Here is a 23,981-nt window from a genome sequence, read left to right on the forward strand (position 1 = left end):
ACTTCAGTGAAAAATAATTTAAAAGATTTGAGTAATAAGAGGTACAAATCATTTTCCTAAATAAAAAGATGAAGTATATTATGGTACAATATTCCAAACAAAATCTCCACAAACTCTCTTATTTTCACATTTTTGTGTTCTGTTGCCAGGACAAATGTAAATTTTATGTAGAATAATAAAAGGCAAACATTTTGTGAAAAGGCAGACTGAAGCTGAACCAAAGTGTCTTTAATAGCTACAATAATCTAAATATTTTAGTTCTGAGTTGTGAAAAAAAAATTAAAGTCCTAATATCATGTAAGAATTTAGTATGTAGGGGCGCCTGGGTGGCTCAGCCGTTGTCTCCCTGCTCAGCGAGAAGCCTGCTTCTCCCACTCACACTCCCCTTGTGTTCCCTCTCTATCTCTCTCTGTCAAAATAAATAAATAAGATCTTAAAAAAAAATTAAGTGCAACCCTGCAAAAAAAAAAAAAAAGAATATAGTATGTAATAATTGTACAATTCACAAGAGGTAGAAAGAAATGGGCCTCCCGGGGTAACTGATGGTGTCTCTAGACAGCTAGAAAGAGTAGATGTTTACTTCCTATATTGTAATGAATACACACCTGTGTGTAATTATAAGTATTCCTAATTGAAATATGCAATTTAAACTGTCAAAGTTCAAAAATCATGAGTTTCATAATTTTAATGTTGAGAATGCAGGACACCAAACAGCAGACAAAACTTATTTAAAGGTTTGAATTTATGAAATCTTGACTTCAAAAAGAATCCTTCTGTAGACAAATTTTAGAGTGTTCTCCAAAATAATGAGAAAGGGAATCATATTAGTGTGGAATAATGTTATAAAGTGAAAAAAGCCATTATGTATAGTTCTCATTGTTGCTGTAAACAGAGATAAAATACATAGATTCTTATTATGAAGAGCACATAAATCAAGAAAAGATGTAATATTCTTTTATGACCAAGTATTATAAAATGAGCACCTCAATTAAACTGAGGCTAAGGAACCAAAGGCATTGCAGGTCCTACTTCTGCATATGCCAGACAGAGTCTGACAGCTGCAGCCAGCCCTCATGGGGAAGTGGGGGAGCAGTGACAGCAAACGGTCAAGTCATTCCTCCTGCTCTTGCTCCCCCTGGTGGGCCTGCCCCTGCCGCTACAAGGTCGCAGTGAGGCGTTTGAGCTCTGCTCCAGAGGAACATTGTGCCCTGGCGTCCAGGAGCCCAAGACCTCTCCTCCAAACCCACTTGCTGACCTCCCTCCCCATATGTGTGGCTGCCCCAGGAATCCCAAAACACGGACCCTGCGTCCATCTGCAGCTCATGTTTTTGAAAACCCAGCCTGATGTAAAACAATAAAACTAGAAACGTAATAAATCAATCAATCAATCAATCAATCAAATAAAATGAAGCTAAGGACATGAGTCAACACTAACCAAGAAACTGAAGATGAGCAGTCAATAAAGAGTGTTAAATTGCTCAATGTCTCTAGAAGATCAATCCAAGAACTATTACAGAAGGTTGGAAAAGCCTGGGAAAGAATAGGGTCCATTCAGGGAAATGGGTTTGGAGAACTCAGATTTCCAAACTTTGGATGGATCTGAAATTCATACAGGCCTCTGGAGTCAATTTCATCAGAACTGAAAATGAACTTACCTTTCAATCCAGAAATTACAGTTTTAGAAAGAAATCCAAGGAAGAAAACTTGAAGGAATATAGAGAGGTATATGGCCAAAGGTATTCCTCTACAACGTTAACCGATAATAATAAAGATATTGGAAGCCACCTAAGTGAGAATCAATAGCTTATCGGTAAAATGGTATTGATCCACGGAGAAAATCCTAGTTAGTCATTAAAAATGAGCACGTAAGGGCAGAAAAGCCAACATGGACAAGATGTTAATCACATATCGTGAAATGAAAAAATGGGAGTTTACAGTATATACGCTATCCTAATACTGTGTGTGTGTGTGTGTGTGTGTGTGTGTTTCCAAAACGAACACTGACATAGAAGCAGCCAAACAAATGTCAGAGACAAAACTACACCCATCTACGATGAAAAACAGGGAACAGTATTAGGATTTCATTAACTTTCCCATATAAGTAAAATTGAAGAACACATTTCAGAGAATATAAGTCTATGACTCCTGTGGTATATTAATGGCATTTTATTTATATTTGCTAAGCAGTATTACTTTCTCATTGTTACCTACTAAACTAACAGCATGCTGTTTCATAGGTAAAAGTTTTTCACAGCCTTCCATAGTATCTGCTCTTCTAAAGTTACTGAGGTTCAGATATGTTTTCACCACAACCACTAACAGTAGCAGTCTTAAAACTTTTGGACACATTTTATAGGAAGTTTTAAATGTTTCAAACTATAATAATATAGAATATCTGCACAAATCACCAAATCATCTGGAAAGAAAAAACGCCAAATAACATAAAACAATAATAGTTGTTGATCCATAGGCTATTAAAAATTACACGGTTTATTTCTCTTCAGTAGCAATTAAAAATACACCTTGCAAACCACTGGGCATGACAGCCTTAAAGTTGTCTAATTCCAGGCAACAACATGTTATTTGGAAACGGCATGGATACTTTTGCTTGCAATACAGAATTTTAATATTCTGACAGTATTTCTGATTTGCCAAAGTCAAATGCCCGTAAGAGTCTGGTCCATTATAAATTCTCTGTAGGTAAACAAATATGGATTAAAATGCATGGAAAAAGGCCTAGGATGCATGCTGAACTAAAAACCAATAGTTATTTTAGAGAGGCAATTATTGAGAGGCGGGGGAGAAGACGATAACTCTGTTACATTCCGAAGAATCGTTAATACCCTCTTCCCCTAACATGGGCAGCTAGTATAGACCATCAGCACAGGAGCACCCAGTCCTGGGAAGGCTAAGGAAGTCCCACCAGCTCCTGGGCACTAGTCATGGTTGCCATGCTTCTCCAAGTTCCTTTTCTAGTTTAAAGAATGTGGCTGGAGACCCAACAGAGCAGGACATGCCTTCACTAGGGGCTGGAGTTCAGGTAGTCCTAAACTCCCCTGCTGCTCTTTGAGGAAGTGAACTTCTTTTGGGGGGTTAGACAAGAGAGAATTTTTTGCCTGTGTGTGACTACAAGTAAGCTGAAATTAAGGCCTGCTCTTTGAGACAGGGATAACTATTCCCACTTTGTATATGAGGAAACTGAACCAGAGAGGATCAATCATCCCAAACTATGGACTCCAGACGTGCAGCGGGCAAGATAGCAAGCATCACTTTCCAACTCCCCAAGTATCTGACGTGACCTTGCTCTTAAAAAGTGGTGTCTAAGAGGAGATACCAGTTCCTCATCTGAAAGAGAAGCCTGGGGATGTGCAGAGTCTGAAAGAAGAGGCAGGTGGGGAAGAGGGAGGAGGCGGAGATTACACAGTGTCCCGTCAACTCAGTGGCACAAGATTCCGTAGAAATAAAAGGAATCAGGCTAAGGCTAAATCAGGAAGGCTAAGCCTTCTCCACAAACATGAAGGTCAAAGGTGTAGGGCAAGGGCAGCTACAAACTGCAGTTGCCTACTGGGGGCAACAAGCAGGGTGGTTGAGGGCATCTAGGATGCCCAGGGGTTGAACCTTTCCAGAGGCTCTGGCTCTACCTTTCCGTGCCAGTATAGGCTGTATGTGAAGTGACAGAACACACTGGGAAAGGGAAGGCCAACTCCCACATAGAAAACGGGCCTAATTCCCAAAAGTCAGGTTCTAGGGAGTTAACCAGGAAACAGTTTCCAGGCACTGGGAACATAAATTGCTTAGCCATTTCAGAAAGCCATCCCTGTGACCCAGTCATTCCTTTTCTGATTTTGCACCTGAGCATAGGTTTTCAAGCTCTGGGAGATGACCCATTCATTGGCTGTGAAATCAGTTTAGTATATGGGAACAAGCATTTCTTTTAACAGAATGTGGTACAATACAAAATAAAACATCAAAGTATAGTACAGGTAATTAGGATGTTGTTTCAGGAAACAAAATCATAGGTATGTAAAACTGTTGGTTATACATGTACATGTATTACACACACACACACACACACACACACACGCACTCTCTCCAGATAACCAAATGGCTAACTCCCTCCACTGTACCCTTCCCAGTGAGGTCATTCCCTCTCCATGCTTCGTAGAATCAAACATCTTCCTGACAACTTCCCCTACTCTCATTTTACTTTACAGCACTTATCCCCATCATCTTCTCCCTTGCAGACATATTTTCTTGATATGACCTCTGGCAGCAACAAGGACACAAATTATCTGGTTATAGTGACTTGTGAAAAATATTCTAGAATAAGTTATCACTGGCCTATTTTGTAACAAATGACCATTCCTGGATCATTACAAACACGGGGCCAGGAAGAGATGGTATCATCTGGCATAAATGTCAACTCTTGTGTTCACAAGGATGGGCTATGTTACAGCAAGAATGTAGAAAAGTTGCCTTGAGCAGAGAAAAAGCAACAGCAGCTACACATAATATTTAAGTACATGCTAAAAATGCCCTATCAAGCGGACAAGGAAAAGGGTAAATTAATCAAACAATGCAGGGACAACTGGCTGTTTATTTGGAAGAATACAGAGCTGCTTTTCTCATAACACATATAACAAGAAACACCACAGAAAGATATATGAATAATGTCATTTAACATAATGTCTGCTTCATGCATGTCAACAGAGACATACCTGCCACAGTGCTCAGTTCCAAAAGGAATCTACTTATGGCGATACAAAAGCACAATGAAGTAGAAATAGTTAGCTTTCAACTAGTAGAATAAGTTTATTTCTATTACTGAGACTTTACATAGGAATTTACAGAAATAAAAAAATACCGTGTTGCTTAGAATCCATTGGCTCCACCCAGACCTTCTCTCCACTTTCTCTGTGCCCACCTGGGCTAACCTGCCGATCGCATCTGGTTGGGTTCTCCACCAGCAATTCGGTGCCACAATTCTGGTAGGGACAGTATCTCCTAGGAGATGGTTTCTCCTCCATGAGAGCAGCTCCCACTGGGCTTTGGTGACACTAGTTTCCATCCTTTGCCCCTTTACAACTTAGAATGGTCATGGCTTCTGGGTGATGCTAGTCTCTAGGTGCTTCGGTATCCCTTGTTTCTGGCCCACACCACTGTACTACGTCTACCATTACAATCCTCTTGGTGGGGGTAGAGTTCTGTTTGTCATTAGAAGCAGGGCTGATACAAATAGCTATCCACGTATTAACTTGTCAAAAGAAATCATTCTTCCCCCAAATCACTGTATAGAACATGAACACTTAGAACTAAGTACTCATCTGTACCAGCTGGAATGCCTTCAGCTAGAAGTAACAGATAAGCAACCACTATTATCGCAGTAACAGAAAGTCCTAGCCGAGAACAGGTCCAGATGGAGCTGTGCAGCTCAATGACATCGCCTCTGAACCAGGCTTTTCCCATTTTGTCTACTGTTATCTTCAGGATATTGCCCTTCAGGACCACGAGCTATAATTTGGTATAACATACAAACAGGAAAAAGTCCAGCATAAGAGAGACAATCTCTCCTTGTGTCTTCTCACGTCATGACAATAGTTTATCACTGAGATGTTTCCCAGAAGTACCGCAGAATATTTCCCAAACACCTCAACAAAATCATTAGAATAGCATCTCCACGATTAACTTAGATTACTCTGGATTTACTCCTAAATCATCTGGGGGAAGAATGAACAGAGATAAAACAGAGCCCAGCACGTAAGAAGCAGGGTAGTGGGTGTGCAGTGTCTCTTGGAACTGCTGATCAGTGTGTTCCAAGGAGGTGTGGGAAAACAGTAGGACAAAGGAGGCAGGGACAGTGTATGACACCTTATTATTTTAAATACAAATACAGAGTTCCTGGGTCACATACAGATCATGCCTAAATAGATACAATAATGAAATACTAAGAGTAAGAAAGTGGCATTCGAGTACATACCATCGCTTTTTATTTGTGGAGTGCAATGGGTATTCCTGTTCATAAATGATGTTAACCTTTGAAAAATTCATGTAAATCCCACTGTTATTAACAGCACTTACACCATTATAGACTGGCCCAGAGGCAGCTGAAAAACCTCAGAAAAATATCATTTGGCTTCTTTGGGAAGTAGTAGTAGATCAGTAACAACGGCCATACTGATTCCTATTTGCCAGCAACGTCAGAGGGAAAGTTGGTGATGTGGTTGTAAAATAACGTATACTGGCCAAACGACAAAGAGACTCAGGTAGTATTTACAAGTAAGACTGGATGCAGAGGTAGTTAAAAAACCTCACAAAAACAAATTTGGGCTTCTTTATTATGAGGCAGTTCAGCAATAATGGCCATAGTCATTTATTTATGTCAGGATATGGGAGAGGGGTATGTTGTTTGTACTTTAAATTGTCCAGATATATTTTCATATATACACAATGGTGTGCTGGGAAGTATTTGACAACAGGTTCGCTGAGAAAATAAAACCCCCGTTTGTAGAGTTTGCCAATTTCCAGGGCATAAATGCTCCCACTAAAGCCAAGCCACCTATGGGACGACACTGAGTGCAGAGGTGGGAAGAGATGTGCAGAAGCACATTAGACATATTTTTACCATGCAACTCAATAATGTAAGTGACCTAAAGAACAAAGAGCAAAATGTTATAATTAGGAAGTGATGAGTGCTGAGTATTTATTACCTTTGTTTTTAATATAATTTAATTTTTAAATAATGACTATGTTTAAGTACTGGCTCACTAAATTCCTGAAAATTTAACCATCGGCAGTTGCAAGCCAGCATGAGCTTACTCTAACACACCACTGCATACGTGTGGGTATGTGTGTATAAATATATTTACATATATATACATATATAATTATGTCAATCCATAAAGACACTGGTGGTATTTAGTGTGGGAGATACTAGTATAGACCATAGTAGTTATTTAATTAGGGAATATTGTCTCCTCACAAGTTGTTGGACTCCAATATGCAAATTAAGCATACCTCTAATTTCCGCTATATTATTATACCCACATCTGGCCTGCAAACATCAGGGACTCTTCAGAAATGTTTAATGTTGTTGTGATTCATCTTTTTTTAAGCTTCAGATTCCATTGTGAATATGGATATGAATGAATACCATCCACTATATTTACAAAAAATTTGGTATCACATCTGGAATATGACACAACATAAATTCTAGACAAAGATTTCTACCACATTCCTTAAGTGAACAAACTTCCCCTCAATATAAATTTTCTGATGAAAAGTTTCAGTTTTTCTTGAGAGCTTTCATGTACTCAAAATATCAGTAAGGTTTTGTGCTAGTATTAATTATTTGAAGTATGACAAGACATCACTTTCTAATAACATGAGGCATTCTTTGGGCTTCAATCGTCTCATTTTTTAAAATGGTGTAAGAATGTGAAAGGGCGGGTAAAGGCTTCTGGACATCAGGATGTTGAAAGAGCTTTCACCCTTGTGTGAATTCTCTGATGTTTTGTGAGTACCGACCTCTGACTGAAGGTCTTCCCACATCCATCACACTCATAGGGCTTCTCCCCTGTGTGAGTTCTCTGATGTTTAGTGAGAGCTGATTTTTCACAGAAGGTTTTCCCACACTCGTTACATTTATAGGGTTTCTCCCCTGTGTGAGTTCGTTGATGTACAATGAGGTTTGACTTCACACAGAAGGACTTCCCACATTCATTACACATAAAGGGTTTCTCTCCTGTGTGTGTTCTCTGATGGACAGTTAGGGCTGACCTGTGGCAGAAGGATTTCCCACATGTATTACATTCGTACGGTTTCTCCCCTGTGTGTGTTCTCTGATGTTCTGTGAGGTTTGACTTTACACAGAACGTTTTTCCACATTGCTTACATTCATAGGGTTTTTCTCCCGTATGTGTTCGCTGATGGTTCGTAAGGTGTGGTTTCTGACAAAAGGATTTCCCACATTCGGTACATTCATACGGTTTCTCTCCTGTGTGTGTTCTTTGATGTTGAGTGAGGTTTGACTTCTCCCAGAATGTTTTCCCACATTCACCACATTCAAAGGTTTTTTCTCCTGAGTGACCTCTTCGAAGTTGGGTGAGATGTGACTTCTTGGTGAAGTTACTTCCATTTTCATTGTGCTCATAAGGTTTTTTGCCCATGTGTACTATCTGATGTTTAAAGAGAGTTGACTTTTCCCACGTTTTAGGACCCACTTTGTATTCGTGGGGAATCTTTCTTGCATAGGTTCCCTGATGGATAATGAAAGTTGAGTTATCACAGAAGGTTTGCCCATATGCATTGTATTCATAAGGAGTCTCTCCTATAAGAGTTCTCTGATGTCCCAATCTTAAATCTGTATAGAAGGACTTCCCACAAATATTGCATTCATATGGCTCCATTTCCAAATGAGTTCTCTGAGATAAACTGAGTTCTAAACTGTGGATGAAGGTTCTTCCACATGCATTATATTTACAGAGCGTCTCTCCTATCTGAATTTTCTTGTTTGTGAAAAAGGCTGCTTCCTCACAGAAGGCTTGTCCATTTTCATTATACTCAGAAGGCTGGTCAAAAATTGGCTGACTGAGATTGTGGCTATGATTGAGCACATTCCTTTTCTGATTATATTTGTAAGATTTCCCTCCTGGAGTTTTTTCATGCTTAATATCAAGGAGCAATTTCTCGTACACATTAAACTCATCAGGCTTCTTTCCAGAATAGCTCTTTCTACTAATAATTAAGCCTGAAATATTTTTCAAACTCATCTCACACGAGTCACATATCTTATATGGAAAATTTCTTGAAGGAACAGAATCTGTGCCCAGATTGAAAGCTTTTGTTACTCTATCACCGCTATCTATATTTAATGTTTTGTTGGCGGTGAAAGCAAGTTGCCAAAAATGTTCATCTTCATTGTCCTGGCTGCTGTCTATCAGGTCATCAACTTTCCAGTCTTCTAGAAATGAGAAAAATAACCACATCTTATGAATACTAGTACACGTCTAATGGGACTGAACTCACACAAACGCCCTTTCATGTAGTCGATTCTTTTGTTTTAGGCTCAGTTTCCTGGCGTGAACTACATCCAAGCATACGTTTCCTTTATCCTCCTGGTCTCAGCGGAAAGTAAACACATGCTGCAGTGGAAACTGGGAATGGAAACTGGCAAGGACATTTAACATTTTAAATATAAAACCTTCAAAACTGGACAGAAAAGGGTGCAAATTCAAAGCACAGGGAGCTGGGAGTGGCTGATTCAGGGAAGCTCAGAGAATGGGGTGAGCGGGACAGAGACACTGAACACTGAATTAAGAGATGGTGCCATTTAAGGTAGTAATAGGACGGTAGGATGTTTTCATCTCGTTTTCACCTCGCTTAGACTGTTTCTCCCCAAGCTCCTCTCATGATGAGATTGAATGGATTTTCACATCTTGTAAAAGTGGAATTGTTCTAGGACCACTGCTCTCATGTGCAAGCAACCACTCTCTAGAAAAGGAGTCTGCACACTAAGACTGCTGAGCAAGGGTCCTTGAACTATGAGTGTTTTTTACATTTTTAGAGGGAAAAGATAGCAGAGACAGTAGGGAGGAGTGAGGAGGAAGAAGAAAGGGGAGGAGAGGGAAAAACAGAATCAGGAAAGAGGAGGAGCAGCCACCCGGACCACATGTGACTCACCAAACCTAAAATATGTGCTACTGTCTTTACATAAGAGTCCACCAACCTCCCATCTAGAAGCTCTCACCCAGCCCCGTGCCTTTACCACACCCACAGCTGACGCCTCTCATGTGGGCACTTCTGGCTCTGGCCTCAGCCACGTGCACCACACTCACATAGAACCAACATCTTATTCAACACACAGACTGGGTTCTAGCAGTTCTCTCCAGCTTCTCGTGTCCAAGTTTAGGTATGTCATAAGTCCCCTATAATCTAATTTCCCCTCAGTAAATGGCACCCTGATTTACCCAGTTGCTTAAGACCTATCAGTTGAGTCATGCTGGACTCCTGTCTCTCTTCCACACTATCAACCCAACAGCAAATCTTGTTGGCCTCATCGTCAAGATATATGTACAAACCTACAACTCCTCAGCCCTCCCAACATCACCTAAGCCACTATCCGCTCTCCTCTGGAATACACAGTAGTCTCCTAAATGGTATTCCTTCCTTGCTCGTGCCCAAGCACCACCTAACCACCAGATTGTATTTACTGCATACACTGTAAATCAGATCTGATGATTTAATCTCACTTATATTTACTCAAAAAACCAAAAAAAAACCCCAAGGATTTCTCACATCACTCAACATAATTACCATTGTCCATGCTATTTCTTATGACATCACCTCCTATCACTCTCCCTCACACGTACTCAACTCTAGCCACAACAGCCCCCTTGACATTTTTCAAACACTAAGAACACAGCTGAGAAGTTTGGCACCTGCCTGGAAGAGCTCGCACTTTCACTTTACTAGGGCCTCATCCCTCCTATGGACCTCATCAAACAGGTTTTCTCTGACTTCCTTACCCATTAGCACATGCCATCATTCTCCACCCCCTCCCCACTGCTTTAACTCTCTCCACAGTGCTTACCACAACAAATACTGTATGTACACATTCACACGCATACACTTGTGTATGTGCACACACACACACACAAACATGCTTCTTGTCCCTCACTGTAATACACGCTCCATGATAAAAGGGATGTTAATCTCTTAATTACCTAAAAACGTAACTGGGTTGTAGTGAGTGTCCAACATATATTTGTTAAATGAATATCTCAAGTATAGCATGAATACATACCAGGTAACAAAAGGTGTCCAAAGAGAATAGAGGGAAGGCAAACAATTTTAAAAGATAAATTAACTACGAAAAATTACCTAAGATGATGTCAACTGAGTCTGCATTATATGTATTGGTAAATCACTCTAAAATATCAAAGGACAAAGGAAAGCATTTATGCAAGAAAGTTACATGTGGAGGAGTGTGATTAAGGTAATGGAGGGATGTGGGCCAACTGTCCCTAGTCACTTCCAAAGGTCTAAAATTAAAAAAAGAAATTTCTGAAGAATATTTCACAAGCAATAAACCCTAAACCAATGGCCTAAGACCTCATTCCCTTGTCTTCCACCTGCCTGTGCAGTCACTAACTCACCTTGGTTGCAGTGGCTTGGGAATCCTGCCTCTAATATCCAGGGCTCTTCTCCTTGTTCTATCTTGAAGACCACTTCTGGCTTAGTAATGCAATATCCTGTTGAGCAAAAATAATACAAGATGATGGCTAAATAGCCTGGCTTCAGGGACTCTGAAAAAATGATGGGGAAGAAAGGTACAGCTTCAGAAGTTGCCCAAGGGAGATGCCCAAATGAACCAATGCCTGAGCAGGTTAAGAACACAGCATTGGGGGCGCCTGGGTGGCACAGCGGTTAAGCGTCTGCCTTCGGCTCAGGGTGTGATCCCGGCGTTATGGGATCAAGCCCCACATCAGGCTCTTCTGCTATGAGCCTGCTTCTTTCTCTCCCACTCCCCCTGCTTGTGTTCCCTCTCTCGCTGGCTGTCTCTATCTCTGTCAAATAAATAAATAAAATCTTAAAAAAAAAAAAAAAAGAACACAGCATTGTTTATGGTGGACAAAGAGACTGGTCATCTTAGGGCCTTGAATCTCAAGTGTCAATCAAAATTCCACAGGCAGTTCATATGTTTCAACAACTAGAAACGCATGCTACTGGTAGTCACAAGGAAAAAAAAGATTCTTACCTACTGAGACAAAATGGCTGTAATTTTCTAGAATCACATCTCTGTATAGTATCTTCTGAGCAGGATCCAGCAGATACCACTCTTCCTGAGTGAAGTCCACACATACATCTTTGAATGACACTTGTTCCTGTAATAGTATATTCCTTTTCTATATGAAGCTGTCAGAACTATATGACGTGGAAGAATTTTAAAAGAGCTAATCTCTTTAGAGTTTGCTAAAAACTGATACACAGGATGCCTTCTTTTGTGCTATTTACTTTGTAGGATAAAAGAAATATCTTGTACAAACAGCATTTCCACTAAAGGCCTCAAAGTGTTCCCCTTGCTGCAAATACTACTGATGAAAACAAACACACACCATTCCTATTCTCAAAGTGCTTATGATCTAATGAGGAGATACATACAATAACATTTATTAAATTATACACTGCAGGAGCTAGCAGTATGCACACAGTAGACTGGGAAGGAAAGCAGACCAAGAAAAAGATAGTTCTTTAATATTATCATTTATATGATAGAAAAAAATAGACAATAAAACAGACAAAGCAGACCAGAAGGGGACCCAGATACCAGAAATAATAAACAGGAACTTCAAAATGGATTGTGATTAATATGTTCAATATAACAGAGGAAAATACGAACAAAATAAGTGGGAGTTCAATGGATATATGGTGTGTACTGTACAGAACAGAATTACTAGAGCAGGCCTGAGACTGCCCTCCTTTGAAAGGTCTGCTGCTATGAGGGTATCCCTTGGCTGGCATCTGGGAACTTAAATTCCCTAATAAGAATGGTTCACTGAGCCTAAACTGTTTGTGTAAGCAATATGGTTTATGCTGCACACATACATTCCTTCTAAGTCCGGAAGTTTCTGCGCCAAGCAGAGAAGACCAATGCGATCAACTCCCGATTAAAAACACTGAGCACCGTCTGCTAAGCTTCCCTGGCAGATATTTCACATTTATTGTCAATCTCATTGCTAGATTTGGGAGAAGACTCTTAGAAGTTTGCTCCTGGTTTCCTCTCAACTATGCTCTGTGTGCGCCTTTTCCCCTTGTTGATTCTGCTTTATATCCTTGCATTTTAATAAGTCACAGCCATAAGTAGAACCACCTGCAGACTCACCCTAGGAAGTCACTGAGCCTGGGGATGGTCTTGGGGACCTATGATAGATGCGTATACAGACACATATACATGCACATACATACAGAGATAAAATGGGCATTCTAGAGCTGAGAAATACAACACTGGAATTAAGAACTCATTAAGTGGGTTCAAAATCCTATTAGGGAAAACATATATAAATCTAACAAGAGTATCAAAACATGTATGTGTCTAACAGAAGGGTACCAAAATACATACCCCCAAAACTGATAGAACTGAAAGGAGAAATACACAAATTTATAATCATAGTTGGGAGGCTTCAACACCCCTCTGTCAATACTGAGAGTTCAAGGAGTTAGAAAATCAGTAAGTATACAGATGACCTGAACCGCACTACCCATCAACATGATCTAAATGATAGTTACAAAATACTCCATCCAAAACAATAAAACACACATTTTATCATTCTATTCTAGCTCATACGTAACATTCACCATGAGAGACCATAGTCTTGGCCATAAAACACACCTTAACAAATTTAAAACAATAGCTATCATACAAAATACATTCTCTGAATACAATGGAAAAGAAATCAGTAAAGAGAGAGCTGGAAAATCACTCGAACACTAAAAAATTAAACAACACACTTATAAATAACCTGTAGTTCAAAGAGAACTCGAAAGAAAGTTTTAAATATTGTACATGAAATAAAAATAAAAATGCCACTCATCAAAATTTGTGGGATGAATTGAAAGCAGTACATAGAAATTTATAGCAAGTGTATATATTAGAAAAGAAAAATTTTAAATCAGTAACCTAAGTTTCCATCTTAACACACTACAGAAGAAAAGTAAATTAAGCCAAAAGGAAGCAAAATAAAGGAAATATTAGAATAAACCAATGAAATTGAAAACGTGAAAAAAAGAAAATTAATGAAACCAACAGCCACTTCTTTGAAAACATCAATAAATTAATAAACTTCCAGAAACCTAACCAAGAAAAAAGAGAAAAGAAACAAACTGTGAATCTCAGAAATGATAGGTCAACACTACCGATCCTATGAACACTAAAATAATAAGAGAATACTACAAACAATTTTATTCCTGAAAAATTAACTTAAATGAAATGGATAAATTCCTTAAAAGACACAGAAGGGGGAATGAAGCATGAGAGACTATGGACTCTGAGAAACAAACTGAGGGCTTCAGAGGGGAGGGGGGTGGGGGAATGGGATAGGCTGGTGATGGGTAGTAAGGAGGGTACGTATCACATGGTGCACTGGGTGTTATACACAACTAATGAATCATCGAACTTTACATCAAAAATAAATAAATAAAAATAAATAAATAAAATTTAAAAAAAAAGACACAGCCACCAATTCACACAAGGAGAAATAGATAACCTGAACAGATCTATACCTGTTAAACAAACAAACAAACAAACAACTGAATTACTAATTAAATCACTTCCAAAATAGAAAGTACTAAGCCCAAACAGTGTCACTGGTGAATTCTACTAAACATTTAAGGAAAAAATACTAATTTTCCACAATCTCCTCCAGTAAATAACACTTCCAAACTCATATTATAAGGTCAACATTACCCTGATACCAAAACTAGATAAAGACATGAGAAACTAAAGACCAGTACCTCCCATTAGCATACATACAAAAATCCCCAAATACTGGCAAATCAAATCTGGCAATGTATACAACACATTATAAACCATAACCAAGTGGAATTTATTCCAGGTATGGAAGGCCAGGTCAATATTAAAAAAAAAATCAATCAATACAATGCAGCACATCAATAAGCCAAAGAAGAAAAATTACATGATCAAATCAATTGATGGGAAAAAAGCATCTGACAAAATCTAACAGCCATTCATTATGAAAATTCTCAGTGAACTAGGAATAGGGGGAATGTTCTTAGCTTGATAAAGACCATCCATAAAAACCTTACAGCTGACATCACATTTAATGTTAAGAGACTGGGACACTTTTCCCCTAAAGAGCAGGAATAGGGCAAGGATGTCTTACCTCAATACTCCTATTCAACTCTGTACTAGAAGTCCTAGCTAGTGCAGGAAGACCAAAACCAAACCAAACCAACCCAAAACCAGAAATAAAACATAAATGACTGGCTCTCTATCCTGTTTCATTGATCTATGCGTCTATTTTTGGGCCGGTACCATACTGTTTTGATTGCTATAGCTTTGTAGTATAGCTGGAAATCTGGGACTGTGATCAATTTGTGAAACAAATCCAACTTTGTTTTTCTTTCCTAAGATTGCTCTGGCTATTCAGAGTAGAACAGAACAGAGAGAACAGAAATAGACCAACAGTTAATATGGTCAGCTAATTTTCAACAAAGAAGGCAAGAATATCCAACAGAAAAAGAGAGTCTCTTCAACAAATGGTGTTGGGAAAACTGGACAGCCAGCTACATGTAAAAGAATGAAACCAGACCTCTTTCTTACACCATACACAAAAATAAACTCAAAATGGATTAAAGACCTAAATGTGAGACCTGAAACCATAAAAATCCTAGAAAAGCACAGAGGAAGTAACTTCTTTGACATCAGCCATAGCAACTTCTTTCTAGATATGTCTCCCAAGACAAGGGAAATAAAAGCAAAATTAAACTATTGGGACTACACCAAAACAAAAAGCTCTGCACAGCAAAGGTAACCATCAATAAAACAAAAGGACAACCTACTAATGGAAGAAGATATTTGCAAATGATATATGCGTTAAGGATCTGATATCCAAAATATATAACTTACACAACACCAAAAAACCCCAAATAAGCTGATTAAAAACTGGGCAAAGGACCTGAATAAACATTTTTCCAAAGAAGACGAACAGAAGACCAAGAGACACATGAAGAAATGCTCAACATCACTAATCACCAGAGAAACTCAAATCAAAACCACAATGAGATATCACCTCACACGTATCAGGATGGTTAGAATAAAAAAAAAAAAAAAAAGAAATTACAAGAGTTGGTGATAATGTGAAGAAAAAGGAACACTTGTGTACTGATAGTGGGGATGAAAACTGGTTCAGCCATTATGGAAAACTGTGTGGAGTTCCCTCAAAAAATTAAAAATAGAACTATCCTATGATCTAGTAATTCCACTACTGGGTATTTTCCCAAAGAAAATGAAACCACTGATTGGAAAAGATATGTTTATTGCAGCACTATTTACAGTAGGCAAGATACGGAAGAGTCCATCGATAGATGAAGGGATAAAGAAGATGTGGTTTATATATACAATGGAATATTACTCAGCCAAAGAATGAAATCTTAATAACTGCAACAACATGGATGGATCTAGAGGGTATAATACTAAGTGAAATAAGTCAGACAAAGAAAGACAAATAGCATATGATTTCACTCATGTGCAATTTAAGAAACAAAACAAAGCAAAAAAGAGACAAAAAAAGAGACTCCCAAATATAGAGAACAAACTGGTGATTACCAGAGGGAAGGTGGGTGGGAAGAGGGGATGAGACAACTGGGGTGTATCACTGAGAAGGAAAAACAAAACTCTCTTTATTTGAAGTCAATATTATTGTCTCTATAAAAAATCTCAAGTAACTTACAAAAAGAAAGAAAAAAATCTACTAGAAGTAAAAGGAAATATCAAAACATCACAGGATTCAAGATCAACATAAAAAAGTCAACTGTTTTCCTATATCTGAATAAAGAATTAGAATTCCAAATTTTCAAATGAAAAAAAATATTTACAATAGCACCCCCCAAAAAGGTACTCAAGTACAAAGTCTAACACAATATGTATATACAGAAAAACAAAACAACTGATGGAAGAAATCACAGATCTGAATAAATGGAGAGAGATTCCAAATTCATCAATAGGAAGACTCAAAATGCCTAAGATGTCAATTCTTTCCAACTTAATCTATAAATTCAATGCAATCCAAATAAAATCCCCCAGCTATTTTGCAGATATTGACAAAATGATTCTGAAGTTTATATAGAAAAGGATCTAGAATCGCCAACACAATGTGGAAGAAAAATGAGAATTCACATTGCCTGATCTTGAGACTTACTATAAAGCTACCAATAACCAAGATAGTGTGATAGTGCTGAAAGAGACACATAGACCAACAGAACAGAATAGAAGGTCCAGGAATAGTCTACCAAAATAAAGTCAAATGTTTTGACAAAGGCACAAAGGCAATAAAAAGAGAAAGACAGTCTTTCAACAAATGGTGCTTGAACAACTGGACACTCATGCAAAAGAAATGAACCTAGCCACAGACTTTACACAAGTATTAACTAAAAATGAATCAGAGATCTAAATGTAAAACGCAAAACTTTAAACCTTCTAGAAGAAAATACAGAACAAAGAATAGCAGCACTATTTACAGTAGGCAAGATATGGAAGAGTCCATCGATAGATGAAGGGATAAAGAAGATGTGGTTTATATATACAATGGAATATTACTCAGCCAAAGAATGAAATCTTAATAACTGCAACAACATGGATGGATCTAGAGGGTATAATACTAAAAATAAAATCATCTGCTCTGTGAAAGACATTTCTAAGAAAATGAAAGGACAAGGCACAGACTGGGAGAAATTATTCACAACACATGTATCTAATAAAGGATTTGCATCTAAAAAATACAAAGAACTCTTAAAGCTCAAGAATAAGAAAACAAATGACCCAATTGAAAAAGGGCAAAAGAGCTGAAGAAACATTTCACCAAACATATAAGGATAGCAAATAAATATAGGAACAGGTGCTCAACATCATCTATTCGTGGGAAAATGCAGACAACATGACACATTTATTAGAATGATTAAATCCAAAATAATGATGATACCAATTTCAGGTCCACAATCAGAACAACAAAGATTCTGATTCTGATTCGTAGTTGGTAGGAATACAAACTGATACAGCACCTTTGTAAAAATAGTTTGGCAATTTCTGCAAAGCTAAACATACATACATACGTACATAACTGAGCCAGCAATTCCACACTCTACATGTTTGAAAATTTATGTCTGCTTAAAAACCTACATGTGAATATTTCTAGTACCTTAATTCGCAATGGCCCCAAACTGGAAGAATCAAGAGTCCATGGGTTAACAACTCTGAAATCATGTATGTGTATTCTGGAATTGAACTATCAAATAAGTGAAATCCAGATGATGTTAGCCGGATTCTCTTTGTAGAGTGGGAGATTACAGATAAGCAAGGAGAGAAGGTTAGAATGTTCCATGTGGCAATGTTTACAACAGGAGACAACAGTGTGAACTAATACTTAGCTTAATATAGATATAGATGGTTACATACTGAAATATTTATAGACACTGTATATACACGAGTGAGTATACACATATATTTCCTTGTTCAGTTACCTGAGAGGGTCTGCAAACAATGACACACCAGTAGCAACAAACACACCTAGTCCCCCAATCTTGGTTTCTCATACTATGCTCCAATGAAAAGAACCAGAGCTATTTAGGAAAAAAAAAAAAAAAAAGGCTAATTCTAGAGCAGGAAACCTGGAAAATCTACTACCAGGGAGAAAGGAAGAAGTATTCAAACAATAACAGGGTATGTCAAAAGACACAGGAACCAACAGAAGGTGCTTTTTAAAAGATGAATTTAATTATTTTTGAGAGAGAAGGAGATGGAGAGAGAGCGTGAGCAGGGTGGAGGAGCAGAGGCAGAGAGAGAATTTCAAGCAGGCTCCACACTCAGCAAAGAGCCTGACGTGGGGCTCAAAATCCCAGGACCCTGAGATCACAACCTGAGCCAAAATCAAAAGTTGGCCACTCAACCAACTCAGCAGCCCAGGCTTTTAATAGAAGATGCTTTTAATAACCAACCCTAGAAGATGCTTTTAATAACCAACCTGGAACAACTTGAGCAACAAAAGGAACAACGGAGCACTATACTATAACCAAAATATAAAATAACTAGCCATGAATTCATCCTGATATAAATAAATGGATTAGTAAATAGGAGAGAACAGAAAAATTTCCTGTGCAGAATTCCTGATAATTTATGTAGATGCTCCAGCAGGAAGGAGGTATACTGTAACTCCCCACTTCCTTCCAAATAGTACAGTGTGAAAACAGAGGAAAGAAAAAGTAGCTTTGCCACTACTCGTGACCACATTACTTCAGCCAAGTGATCAACAGTGATACATCACTATAATAAGTCATGTTGAGAGCGCTTACCCTTGACATGATGTGACCAAATGACATTATATCTCTGTGGTCTTCCTCCAAGAAACCCATAACCTCAGTCTAATCATGAAAACAACAGCAGACAATTCCCAGTTAAGGGACGTTCTACAAAACACCTGAATGTACTCCTCCAAACTGCCAAGGTTATCAAAAACAAGGAAAGTCTGAGAAATTGTCACAGCCAAGGAGAGCCTAAGGAAACAACTAAGTGAAATGTGGTACCCTGAAACAGAATACCTGCATGGAGGAGAAAACACCACGGTCAATTATCAAAAGAAAAATTACATACCATAATAGTTTGCAATCCATATAATAGACAAGCATTAGTATCCCTATATATAAAGAGCTAGTCACTGAAGAAGAGCTAGTCACAGAAAGAAAAAAAAAGACAAACTTAAGAGCAAAATGGGCAAAAGATATGAACAGAGGGTTCACAGAAATGTAAATACATCTTTCAAATATATGAAAAAATATTTAACCTCACCCAGTTAAGAAAACTGCAGATACAAAGTTCATAAAATACCACTTTGTAGTCTATCCGTTGCCAAAATTCCAAAAGTTGAACCACGTGTTCTATGGAAGAAGCTGCAGACAAAGAAGCACTCACGAGGTGTCAATGGGAGTGACACAAAATGATACCATAATCCCAAATGATCAAGTTTATCAATTATATTCACACTTTGACCTGGCAGCCCACTTCTGGGAATTTATCTGATAGAAAAAACCTGTATGTACCAGGTCATCCATTAGAACATGGTTTGTAGTAGCAAAAGGTTTGAAATAGTTCATAACTAATAACCAGTTTAATAAACTATGGAATGTCCATGCTTGGATTACTGTGCAGTTATAACAAAAAAAGAAGCAATCCATGTTCTGTTTACAGAAAGATGTCTGAGATAGGCGGAAAACAGTGGAAAAAAAGCGAAGAAAGAATGGGAAACCGTGTATAGACTCGCTACTCAAAGTGTGGTGCCCGGAGCAGCAGAGTCAGCTTCACCTGGGAGCTTTTTAGAAATGCAAAACCCAGGGCCCCACCAGATCCACTAAATCAAAATCCGAATTTTTGCAGATGCCAGTGATGTACAGGTGCATCGAAGTTCGAAAAGCCCTAAGGATGATGGAGTCCCTTCTAAATAAAAGTAGGGGGCATACAAGAGTATCTTTTAACTGAATAAAGAAACACTGGTAGGACAAACAAGAAAGATGGGTATCTACAGTAGGGTGACCATACAGTCCCGTTTGTCTGGGACTGTCCCAATATATGCCAGTTGTCCCATCATAACTTTACAGAACCTCTTTCATTCTCGGCAGAAGTGTCTCAATTTAGATGAGAAATAAATGTCACCCGTCCTAGAGGGAACATCACTTAACTTTTTAGCCAACACAATGGCTAATTATATTAATTAATTAATACATTACTAATTCAAAAGTATTTTATTAAAAAAGAGAGAGAGACAAAGCCAGTCAAGAGAAAAGACTGAAGGGGTGCCTGGGTGGCGCGGTCGTTAGGCGTCTGCCTCCGGCTCAGGGCGTCATCCCAGCGTTCTGGGATCGAGCCCCATGTCAGGCTCTTCCGCTGGGAGCCTGCTTCTTCCTCTCCCACTCCCCTTGCTTGTGTTCCCTCTCTCACTGGCTGTCTCTCTCTGTCAGATAAATAAATAAAATCTTAAAAAAAAAAAAAAAAAGAAAAAAGACTGAAAAAAGCAGTGAGCCAAGGACAGTTAAGCAATATACCCAAGGAGAGGCAACATTTGGAGCAAAAGGGAAAGACAACTTCATGAGGAACAGAAAGAGAATGTATCAGAGTTAAGAAAGGAGAGCTAGGAGGGAGGTGTCAGAGACAAGAGAGACTGAGGATTATGCCACAGGACGGTCAAGTAAGACAAAGACAAAAATTGGATTTGACTACAATATGGTGGCCTTTTCCAGAACTGATTCAGGTGAGTGGTGGTGGTGAAGGAGCAAGAATGCATGCATGAGGTTGAAATGTAAATGAGAAATGCAGAGACCAAACCCAGAACAGTCTGCTACTCAAGCTAGAAACACAACCAAGCTGACACAAACACTTAAGGAGAGTTATCTGGAGGACGTGTGGTCCCTCCATTCTGCCAGGTCTTCAAAGTCTTATTCCTGCATCAAGCAAGACCATGGAGGGCTGTCTACTCAAACCTCTTTGTTTGGTCCCCTGAAAAGCATCTACGCATCTTTGGCACAGTGCTGTGTCTATCAGAAATGATTATAGGCAGTTTCAGTGTTGTTATTAGAAAAATCAGAGGAAAATTTACAACTTGCACAATTCTGTGAAATTAAGAGTCCTGCATCTGATTCTGCCAACTGCTCTTTGAATTTGCTACTCTCAACATATTTCCCTTCAAGTAATTCTTGCCTATTTCTATTTTTTCTTTTTAAAAATATGAATCCTTACAAACTTTAGAAAACCCATTTTAAAACAAAGTGGGAATAAATAAACAAAAAGCTCACCTGGGATCTGTTCATTTTCCGCTCTTACTGAAGGAGGGAGAGCTGAGGAAGAAGGAAGGGAGAAGGAAGTTAGGAGAGACTTGGCCTGCCTTGCAGTTCCTGGATTTACCTGCCTACACAGCTCCACATACAAGATACTTACGTGTCCATGTGTGGCTCCGATATATGTTGAGCTTAGACATGATACTTTTCACTGAGTGAATGTAAACATTTGTTTCTTATTGATTTATTACCAATTTAGGTTCTGTGACACAGAAAAATTAAAAACATGAGAAGATGAGTTTAACATTTAACAGTAACCTAAAGGAGGAAACACTATGGATTTGTCAGAACTGATGTGGTACGGAAAAATTAAAAACCTCAAGCCACATTGTTAATGTTTTCCTCTTAACACCATTAACCCCTTGAGGTCAGATTATCCAAGAAACCTCTGAAAAAAAGAGATGGGGGTGTTTAAGGCAAGATAAAAAATGTTTCATGTTTGTTCTAACCTTCTTACAACTTTCAAAAGGTCTTTTAATAAGAAACTATCTTTGACTTAACAGTGACAAAATGGGCAGTGGCCTGGGAATTTGCAGACCTTACTTTTAACCATGGTTCTGCCACTAACAAACTGCATGATCTCGGTCAGTCACCTTCTCAGAATTAAAATCTTTTTTTTCGTTTTTCAAATAAGGCCAAAACAGATAACCTCAAAAAAAACTTGCCTGCACTACCATCCCGTGCGTCTATAAGGCCAGGAGAGTGGGAACCTCAGCATCTTTCTAGATGCCATCAACAATGGGAAATAGTGAACGGAAAATGAGGGGAGGAGGCGGTGTTCAGGGAGGGGTGATGACAGAATTGCCTTTGTTATGGCTGGTGAGCCTTTCATTCCCGACCATGCCCTCACAAACTCTCCAAAGAAGTGACATTTCCTGTGTCGCCTGCGTGCCCACCCCTCTCAGCTCCAGCTCACCTCGCTCTTCATAAATTTGTCCCAGACCTTCCACCGTCACACAGCCTTCGATGGCTTCAGGATACTGCCATGCTTATACATAACAAATAACAAATGAATACATAATAAATAATAACTGGGGACCTGGGGAATGTCAGAGCCAGGAAAGGGCCTTGGTGGCTAGCTAGTCCAGCCTCTTCCCTCTTCCATTGCACAAATGAGTTAGTTAACTGAGCAATGAAGGCCCCAGAGACTTGTCCAAGCTCCAGCCGCATGTATTATATATGTAACAAACAAATACAATAGCAGCTAACAAAATCTGAGTGCTCAGAACAATGCCACGCGGTAAGTATTACTGACATCCACACTCTACAAGTAAGGAGACGAAGTCTCAGGTCGACTCTTCAGTCAGAGCAATTCATTCACATCAGACGCCCTGCCTGGTTCCCCTACAACCGCACCCCTCCTAGTAAGCCCGGCGCACATAGGACGCACGCGTACACGTCAAAACGCCAAGCGCGCACGCACGTCGCGCACGCGCACTCACTCCTTCCCAGCCCCACCCCCCCTCCCCGTGGGCCCAGCGCACACGTCACGCACGCGCACTCCCCACCTGCGGCCGCGCGACGGCGCAGCCAGCTTAACGCTGGGGCTGGACACCTGCGGGCCCTGCGAGCCCGAGAGCCCTTGTTGCCGCGCGGGACCCTGGTCCCTTAGTAAGAGACGCCCCCGCCCGCCGTCCTTTCAACTCCGCAGGCGCCGCAGACGCCTGGGGGTCCCTCCAGTGTCCGCGGGGCTCCTACCACCGCCGCCCCCGCAGGACCCCCGAGCGGCGCAGGGACCCCTCGGCCCACGCCCCCACCCCCTGGGGCTCACCGGTAGCTCCCTCGCCGCGTGGACCCGGAAGCCAGGAAAGGTTTCCCACGAGGGGCTGGAGACCGGGGAAGGACGAGCCGGGAGGAGAAGGCGGGGATGCACATGCGCAGAGGGAGGGAGCGGCGCGGCGCGGCGGCGGAGGGTAGCTGAACTCCGCTCCTGGCAAGTGCCTTTACTTCTAAGGAAGGGATGCCTCACCCCAAAGTTGTAAAAAGTAAGCTAACAGTACCGAGCTAACAGGGTTTTAGTGAAGATTAGAGGCGTTTAGGACGTATGTCTGGCACATAAATTGTTCAGTGGCTCTCGCAAGATTCTCTTCCCCTGTGTACACCATGCCCATTTCTTGAGAAATCAGCTGGAGAGTTTCTGCCGACTTTGCTGAGTTGAGAGATTACTGAGATACTCCAGCTGCCTGGGGTCAGGCTTCTGTCCTTGCCCCTCGACCTGTGCATCAAAGCAGTGTGCCTTTTAGACACAAGCCGAGAGAAGGAAAGCTGTGCTTGAATTTCATTTACATATGTGGTATCTGTGGCCAGCATGGTTAAACAATACTAAAAAAAAGTTGATGTGTAAAAAACTTCGTCTACCAAACTTGAGA

The 23,981-nt window shown here is 39.7% G+C and overlaps 2 protein-coding genes across 11 annotated transcripts in view; one reads left to right on the forward strand and one right to left on the reverse strand.

Moving 5' to 3' along the window:
* Window positions 1–4,577: 4,577 nt before the first annotated feature.
* On the reverse strand, window positions 4,578–23,488 carry ZNF248 (zinc finger protein 248). 7 transcript variants are annotated; one of them, XM_044385992.3, is made up of 7 exons: window positions 23,384–23,488; window positions 22,529–22,600; window positions 21,713–21,814; window positions 21,571–21,612; window positions 11,756–11,882; window positions 11,154–11,249; window positions 4,578–8,959 (listed from the first exon to the last, which is right to left on the reverse strand). In XM_044385992.3, exons 4-7 carry the CDS (start codon window positions 21,583–21,585, stop codon window positions 7,464–7,466), a joined length of 1,734 nt encoding a protein of 577 aa, XP_044241927.1. In that variant the 5' UTR covers window positions 21,586–21,612; window positions 21,713–21,814; window positions 22,529–22,600; window positions 23,384–23,488; the 3' UTR covers window positions 4,578–7,463. The 7 variants fall into 7 exon arrangements, with proteins under 7 accessions (XP_044241927.1, XP_026359849.1, XP_026359852.1 ...); XM_026504064.4 differs by lacking the exon at window positions 22,529–22,600; XM_026504067.4 differs by lacking the exon at window positions 21,713–21,814.
* The window catches only part of LOC113258951 (zinc finger protein 33B-like), a 32,482-nt gene continuing 31,598 nt past the window's right edge, over window positions 23,098–23,981 (forward strand). Inside the window, exon 1 of one of the 4 annotated variants that reach the window (XM_048219172.2) lies at window positions 23,098–23,223. The gene's annotated coding sequence lies outside the window, so the exon portion shown is untranslated. The other 3 variants (XM_026504055.4, XM_044385991.3, XM_057308531.1) reach the window with 3 other exon arrangements.

The sequence above is a fragment of the Ursus arctos genome, unplaced genomic scaffold, assembly GCF_023065955.2.
Source record: "Ursus arctos isolate Adak ecotype North America unplaced genomic scaffold, UrsArc2.0 scaffold_7, whole genome shotgun sequence".
Taxonomy (NCBI): Eukaryota; Metazoa; Chordata; class Mammalia; order Carnivora; family Ursidae; genus Ursus; species Ursus arctos.

Bases quoted from the DNA above. Each gene is read 5' to 3' on its own strand.
- ZNF248 (XM_026504064.4), bottom strand. The intron at 11,250-11,755 runs GTAAGAATCTTT...TTTGCTCAACAG, and splicing joins CAGCCATTTTGTCTCAGTAG to GATATTGCATTACTAAGCCA. The intron at 8,960-11,153 runs GTGAGTTAGTGA...TCTCATTTCTAG, and splicing joins CCCAAGCCACTGCAACCAAG to AAGACTGGAAAGTTGATGAC.